This window comes from Salminus brasiliensis, chromosome 8 (assembly GCF_030463535.1).
Source record: "Salminus brasiliensis chromosome 8, fSalBra1.hap2, whole genome shotgun sequence".
NCBI lineage: Eukaryota > Metazoa > Chordata > Actinopteri > Characiformes > Bryconidae > Salminus > Salminus brasiliensis.
In genome coordinates, this window is record NC_132885.1 from 279,497 (window position 1) to 287,670 (window position 8,174).

Genomic DNA, 8,174 nt, shown 5'->3' on the forward strand with positions numbered 1-8,174 from the left:
CTCTCACACACACACACACACACACACACTCTCTCTCTCTCTCTCACACACTCTCTCTCTCTCTCTCACACACTCTCTCTCTCACACACACACACACACACACTCTCTCTCTCTCACACTCTCTCTCTCACTCTCACACACTCTCTCTCTCACTCTCACACACACACACACACACACACTCTCTCTCTCACTCTCACACACTCTCTCTCTCACTCTCACACACTCTCTCTCTCTCTCTCTCACACACACACTCTCTCTCTCACACTCTCTCTCACACACACACACACACACTCTCTCTCACTCTCACACACTCTCTCTCTCACTCTCACACACTCTCTCTCTCACTCTCACACACTCTCTCTCTCACTCTCACACACACTCTCTCTCTCTCTCTCTCTCTCTCTCTCTCTCTCACACACACACACACTCACACACACTCACTCTCTCTCAGGATTGAGTCCTACACATCTGCTGCTGACCCAGTTGATTGAACACGGTCAGGAGGGGTTTGGGGTGAAGCTGTGGTTCCCCGTGAGGACTCTTGGTTTCCTGTTTGCTGTGGAGGTGAAGGGAGGCAGCTGCAGAGATCTGGGGTTTAAATGGGAAGTTGATGCAAAATTAGGACAAATATGAAAAGTGTTTTACTAATTTACGCTGTTTTTTAATTTTAATGAACTTTCTGTGCCGTCTGCTTCCATTCACCTCCACTGTAGAACAGCTCTGACTGGGTAAGTCTATCTAGAACCGAGCGTTTCACACCGAACCCGACTCTGAACCCGTCTGATCACACTAACTGTGTCATGCAGAGAGTTGTGTAAGCTAGGTGGGGTTTCCCTTCAGGCTGAGAGTGAACGCTGTGCTGTAGTACCTGTGTGCTGCTCCTCTTTCGGCTCTGAGGCTCAGGATGACCATACCTTACACCTGCTCACACACACACACACACACACACACACACACACACACACCTGTAGAGATGGAAGATTCAGGCCCAGAAACTGAGAATCCGCCCCAGGCTGAGTTTTCCATCTCTACACACGGCTCACACTAGCTGCGTTTCCATCCACAGAGCTTTACGACGCTTTTACCGCTTCCAAACCGGACAGGGCACACAGTTCATCACGACCAGTCATGCTGCAAAAACCGTAAACAAAAATAAACACATCTACACATGAGCAGAGGCTGTGTCCCAAACCGAACACCCCCTTAATGAAGTGTTTAATAGAGCGAGGGAGGGACACGCAGGCCCCGAAAGGTCTGCAGTCCGGTCAAGGTCCTGATGGAGAAACATCAGATGATCAGGAGATTTTGGGGGTGTCAGGAAGAAAGGCAGGAGAACCGCTCACCTTCCCCACTCTGAAACCGAGTGGAGGCTAATGCTAACACACACATGCGCTGTAGACGCCCCAATCTCACACACAGCACACTCACCCACCAGTTATTACACACCAGCAGACCAACAACCACAGATACCAGTCCAGAGAGTGTAGTACCACCACTACACACACACACACACAGAGGATGTGTTTAGACTGCAGTGTGTAAAGGAGCTGGGAGCTGATTGGTCAGGGAGGAGATCAGACTGGATTATCAGATATTAAACACTATAAAACATCACTAAGAAAAAGTTGATGGTGTTGATTCTGGCTTGCGCTGAACGTGGATGGAAACGCTGCTACTGTCACCGTTGATAAGAGTTTAACGCAGAAGGTTAAGAGGACTCTGATGTGATGCACGTTCTTCATCCTTTTCTGTTTTTGTTAAGGTTATGGTTGGAAGAAGAGTCAGCTGGACGAAGTCAGATGAAGTGTTTAATGAAAATAACAGTTGAAGCTCAGATGTGTGAAGCTGAATTGTGAATGCATGCTAATAATGAGGCGGAAAGAAGTTCCCAGATGTAGGATTTATGGGCTGAGGGAGAGGAGTGGGGAAGAGGAGTGATGAAGTCAGACATGAAATTGAAACTGAAGAAAGAAGATAAAGGAAGTGTTTGAAGTAATGAAGTTAAGATGAAGTTATCTGGGATAAGATCACAGCGCTAAGTAACTATATTAGTATATTTTGATCCATGTGTGCATGCACATCTATTTACATACTTAATCCAAATCTAAAATTCATGATTTTAATGATACTGATGTAATAGCTCACTGCTGATAGTTTAATGTTAATTAAATGTGTTAATATTAATCACAAAGCAGTACAGCTAGTGTGCTAGACCAGGGTGCGAATTGCAGGGGGTTTGAGCCACATAATTAACACGTCCCGCTCTCAGCGAGGTCAGTAAGACACCACTGGGGGCGTAATTGAGCTGTAATAGATCATTTCAGTGTTACACAAGCTTAAGTGCTTTATCCAGAACAGCAGTATGATTGAGCTCCCCCATACTGGACTGTTCTGGACCATTTCTGAACGGTTCCCTTAGCCTCCTCTCACTGTTTCACTGGGGAACCCTAGTGTAGATCCTTCCCAGCTGAAGGACGTGAGGCTACTGTGTTTGCGTGTGTGATGGCTGACACTTCTGAAGCCACCTGCCAGCAAAATGTAAATCACGCTTTCGTGTCGGTCAGTGAAAGTGTGTTCATTACGAGTTTGTCAACAGCTAATTTAATCAATTGGCTAATTTGCTAAGCTACATAACTAGCCATGTAGTAAAGCAGAGCGACGCTGCCCCTCGGCCCGCGTTGGCTTGTGCCGCTCTCAGTAAACTTTCTCTCTGCATATTTGCTATTTTTAAGCTTTTTATTAATTTTATAGTTTTATTTACGTGAGCACAGTTTCACAATATGGATTAGATAACTCTGAACTTGCTCACAGAAGAAAACACAATAGCAGCTTTTGCTTTTGCATATTGCCCCGTTATCAGTGCAGTTCACACCCTGGTCTAGCTGAAGTGTAAAGACGTGTCTGAATTAGCTGCATGTTTATTAGCCTGTGGTTCTGACTGTCTGCCTGTGCCTGCTTTAGGAGTCGCGCTCGGGCTCCAGGAGTTTGAGTCCAAGAGGCTCTCACAAATCCACCAGCCGCTCTCCGGCCCACTCTCCAGCTCACTCGAAGCAGGGCTCGCGCCACTCGCGCTCCAAGTCACACTCTCGGTCCAGGTCCAAGTCTGGGTGAGTACAGCTGTTAAATAAATAATAAAAGTAAACCTGAAACCCCGCACCCCCATGAGTGTGGAGAGTAGCGTAAATGTGGGGCAGCTGATGCCAGGTGTTAGTTTCAGACTGAACCGTTTATGAAAATGAGCTCTGAGTGAGTTCGTTTCTCCCAGCAGGGCAGTGGAGCTGTGTTTGTGTGAGTAGTGCATGTAAAACCACCTCTGATATTAAAGCTGTAAACACTGAAGAGCAGACAGAATATTAGTCAAAGTATTCAGAAATCAAGTATTCAGATAGAAAAAGATAATGGAATTAAAGAAGGTTCAATCAGTGAATCCGATACGGAATTCTAAATGAAAATACAGACTGATGTTTATCTTAAACACAAACCCTACGTATGTGTGTGTTTATTAGCTGCACTGATTTGTCTCTGTTTCTTCAGTTAAGTTGGTTTTTAGTTGATGTTTGTTTTTCCCGCTTCATCCTTTAGTTCCCGTTCCCATCGGAGTTCTCGGAGGCGTTATTCCCGTTCACGCTCTCGTTCACGCTCTCGCCGCCGCCGCTCTCGCAGCCGTTCTTACAGCGGTGAGTCACGACGCAGGAGGAGCCACAGCCACTCTCCAATGAGCAACCGCAGACGACACATTGGAAACCGGGTAATTAACTAACACACACCCACTATCTCTCTCTCTCTCACACACACACACACACACGCACACACACAGGTATGTGACCTTTTCTTAAATTGGAAGATGTTATGTAATGGATAGATTATAAGTGGAGGAAAACATATTATAAATCGCTGACCAAAAACTTCTTATTCATTAACATTTTTATTATTGGTTAAGACTTATCGTTTGAGTTTGTAATCTGTAAAAAAGTTAATTAAAATGATGTTGTTTAATATTGAACATGAGTGCTTATAAACTGTGGATCAGGGGTAGAAATGAAACTTCAGATCTTAGTAATATTCCTGTGGGTGTTTCTGCTGCTTCTGTGTGTTGATGTTTAATCTGTCTGCCTGTAGGCCAACCCTGACCCTACCAGCTGTCTGGGTGTGTTTGGGCTGAGTCTCTACACCACAGAGAGGGACCTGCGAGAGGTTTTCTCCAAATACGGCCCGCTGGCCGACGTCTGCATAGTCTACGATCAGCAGTCCCGCCGCTCGCGAGGCTTCGCCTTCGTTTACTTTGAAAACAGAGAAGATTCACAAGAGGTCAGCCTGCTTCTGTCCTTCAGGGGTGTTTAGTACCGACCACACCTGCAGAGTTCAGTCTGTAAATCTGCATGTCCTCACTGTCACACATCTCGTATCTCCATTATTGCTGTTTCTCTCTTTTCTCCATAATGTGAATCTGCAGTTCTACTTTATACTGTATCAGAATTTCATGAGGAATGGATCAATAGAAATGCCCTGGAATGACCTGGAATAAAATCAATACATTGAAAGTTCAGAAGGTTTTTCCTCCTGCTGTTCTGGAGATACAATGTTTTTGTGACTGTGATTAATGTGTAGGAGGTGAGAATAGAAGCTGATGCGTCCCTCACTCTGAGATTCAAGTGTTCCACTGTGTTTGCAGGCCAAAGAGAGAGCCAATGGGATGGAGTTAGATGGACGCAGAATCCGGGTGGATTTCTCAATCACCAAGAGACCCCACACCCCCACCCCCGGCATCTACATGGGCCGACCCACGTAGTGAGTGTTTAAAGTGTCACACATACACACACACACACAGAGTGTACATTACACATTTATAGTTCCATAACATTAAAAGCAATATGACCCTTTTACGGTCTGCCTTCCGCTGCTGTGTAGACCCTCCCTCGAGCTGTCTGCTTCTACTCCAGTGTATTTCTATAGACTTCTGAATCCTGTGCTGAAGTGTAGAGATATCTGATACACTGAACATAATCAAAGTATTCTTAATCATAATATCAGAACATCCTAAAAGGTGTATTTTTACTTTTATCTTTAAATCTAGACTATTATTTCATCATTTATCAGTTTGAGGCCACAGATTAATTTTCTGCTTATCACTGTGAGGTAAAATACACTATTGTCAAAGTCTGTGGACACTGTTAAGTTGCACCCATTGCTGACACAGATGTGCAAATGCACACACACAGCTTGTCTAGTCTCTGTAGAGAAGAAGTACTGCCAATAGAATAGGACCATCTGGAGCAGATCAACATCATGACCCTATCGGCTCCATGCTGCCTAATAATGCCAGGCGTGGGCTAGAGGGGTATAAAGCCCCCAGCATTGAGGAGCTGTGGAGCAGTGGAGGAGCTGTGTTCTCTGGAATGATGGTGGAGGAGCTTCATCCAGTACATTTGGGAGGAGACGCTCTTGTTGCTGAATGCAATCGAACCCTCACAGCAATGCTCCTCCAGAATCTAGTCTTCTCTGGACAGTAGAGACAGAGAAGCAGGAGCAGCTCTTTAATACTCTTGATTTCAGAAGTAACAGAATGAGCAGGTGTCCCAATACTTTTGTCCATGTAGTGTATTAAAATGTATCGATAATCAGTATGGAAACTTAAGGAATGCTTATGCCCCCAGCAAATACAGTGTTTGTGTGTGTTGTAGTGGTGGCGGTGGCGGCGGTGGCAGCGGAGGTGGTGGTGGTGGTGGTGGTGGTGGTAGTGGAGGTGGTGGAGGAGGCCCCAGCATGAGCCGGCGTCGGGACTATGACAGAGGCTATGACCGTGGCTACGACAGAGGCTACGATCGCTATGACAACAGGGAGTACTACAGCAGGTCGTACAGGTGAGGCCGAATCACAATCCTTAAGTTTTCTCTGAGATCTGTCTCTCAGGAGCAGCTCCAGCTTCATGAACCCAAGCAGCTGCTCTACTCATGAGGATCATCTGACCTCTCAGCGGAACGCACTGGAGCTGTGGCTTATCCTCAGCCTCCTGAAGGAGAGGGGATTATGGCATACAGCCAATCACGTAAAGCGTGAGGAGTCGTCCGGTCTCAGACTTTTTAGTTACTTTTTTTTAAGAATTTAAAAAAGTCCTTTGTAAATAGTCAGGTCCAAAAGTATTTGCACAGTGGCAAAATGTGTCCTTTTGTCTGTCCACCTGCTAAAATTAAAGAATCCAGATGCGACTGAAGTTCAGATTTTGAGGTTTAAGCAGTTTAATGTCCCTCTATGAACATTTTATTTGTTACAGCCCAAAAGTTATTGGACAAACCATTAGTCAGACAACCAGAATCATTAGTGTTGGACCCAGATGAAGTTTTGCCTCCACCTTTAACCCTACTGTGCAGTGAAGACTGCTGCAGTTTAGTCCCCCTGTTTATTAAACCACCTACAGCAGTTTTACCCCACCCATATAAGGAGTGTTTTAGGCCGGGCTGCTTTTTAAATGTGGCCAAATACAGGACAGCCAATCAGAACGGAGTTCATTTATATAGTCCTAAAGGCCCAGAAATGGGCTTTTACTATTAAGGCAGTGGCCTCCAGTGATCCTCTTGGAGAACTAGCTTCCTGCATGTTTCAGCTCCAACCCAAATCTAACACGCCCCATTCGGCCAGCCCAGTCCTAGACTTCTAAAGGCAGTAATCTGCTGGATTAGGTGGGATGGATTCGGGTTGGATCCAAACGAAGGTAGTTTTCCCGGAGCAGGGTTGGGACCACTGTTCTTATGGGTAAAGGATGTTTATCCAGGTCTGAGATTTATACCCCTGTTTCGGGGCTGTGGGGTGCCTAATGAGAGCCGGTCAGTCTGAAGTGCAGTAATGGAAGTTGTGAGAGGACGGTCGGGGGTAAGGGTGAAGAGGCCGTGTGGAGCTGGAGGAGTTTATCGTGGATGTTTGCTGTCTTTCAGGAGAAGATCCCCGTCTCCGTACTACAACCGAGGAGCGTACCGCTCCAGATCCCGCTCTCGCTCCTACTCTCCTCGTGAGTAACGCACTACATCCTACATCCCTACAAGGCATCCTCGTCCCAAATTCATAACACTGCATACACCCCAACATGCTACATGCTGTCCAAATTCCCAACATACCCAGTCCCAAAACACTTGTTCAGTCTCATTTTCCCTAATTGTGAAATGCTCTGTACCTCCTCAGACCCAGACTGTGGTCCTGAATGGCTGCGTTAGTAATGTGAACCTCTGTGTTTTCCCAGGTCACTACTGAAGAGCAGATGTTTGAGTTTCGCCCTGAAGATTTTTTTCTTTTTCTTTTTTATGAATTTCATAGAGTTCAGCTCAGTGAGTCGTTTTATGTATCTGAGGTTGAGTTAACATCATGAACCTGTCCAGTTTTTGTTTTTGCTGCCCCCCCCTCATTTTAATTCAGATGTTTGAGCTGTTCTGTAATGTGCTGAGTCCAGAGAGAAGGCGTTAGCGCCCCCTGCCCTCCAGATTCATTCCTGAATGTGTTTTAAAGTTAAAGTTGATGTTATTGTCACAATAAATCCACTTTCCACCACAGACTGCCTCAGCTCCTCATCTCTGCTTCAGCTTCTGAAGATCAGCAGTTCAGAAGCACTGCATGGAGCTTTCAGAAAATAACCAATCACAGAGCTGCTTTTATTGACCAGTCACAGCTCTGAGGTTCCATCAGCGTTTTTGGCATATGAAGGTGTTCAGGATTTTGGATCAAAATCAATCCAGTCAGGTTTCTTCTCGCGTCACATTACACAGGCGTGCAGGTGAGAGGGAAACTTGGGTGCAGCATCCCTCACGTTTACAAAATACAAATATTTACACAGTAACGTATACCACACACTCACACTCTCTCACACACACACTATTTCCAGTACTGCTCTGGTAAAAGCAGGTAAATGTACAGGTTTGATATAATCTGAATGTTTACATTATTTACGGAAGGCCCTGGATGGGTGTGAGTTCAGGTGTATTGTAGGTGGGGAGAAGTCTTTGTGGGTGCTGTGGGACTGAGCATAGGGGTCCCAGCAGTACGTGCTGGGTGTGTTTGTAAATAATGCAGGCTAGGCATATCCAAGGGTGTTTCATAAGGTGGCTGTGCTCAGGGCCGAGCAGGAGGGGTGTATAGCCAGCAAGCGTTGGGCTGTGGGGTTCTCTGATGAAGCTGTGTCCAATACCTTT

The 8,174-nt window shown here is 45.8% G+C and overlaps 1 protein-coding gene across 1 annotated transcript in view; it reads left to right on the top strand.

Moving 5' to 3' along the window:
* Positions 1–7,538, top strand: part of tra2b (transformer 2 beta homolog) — an 8,643-nt gene extending 1,105 nt beyond the window's left edge. The window contains exons 2-8 of the mRNA XM_072685339.1: positions 2,962–3,107; positions 3,583–3,748; positions 4,120–4,308; positions 4,673–4,788; positions 5,682–5,861; positions 6,930–7,003; positions 7,232–7,538. Coding sequence (XP_072541440.1) covers positions 2,962–3,107; positions 3,583–3,748; positions 4,120–4,308; positions 4,673–4,788; positions 5,682–5,861; positions 6,930–7,003; positions 7,232–7,242 — 882 coding nt within the window. The 3' untranslated portion in view covers positions 7,243–7,538. The remainder of the gene's footprint in view (positions 1–2,961; positions 3,108–3,582; positions 3,749–4,119; positions 4,309–4,672; positions 4,789–5,681; positions 5,862–6,929; positions 7,004–7,231) is intronic.
* Positions 7,539–8,174: the final 636 nt, after the last annotated feature.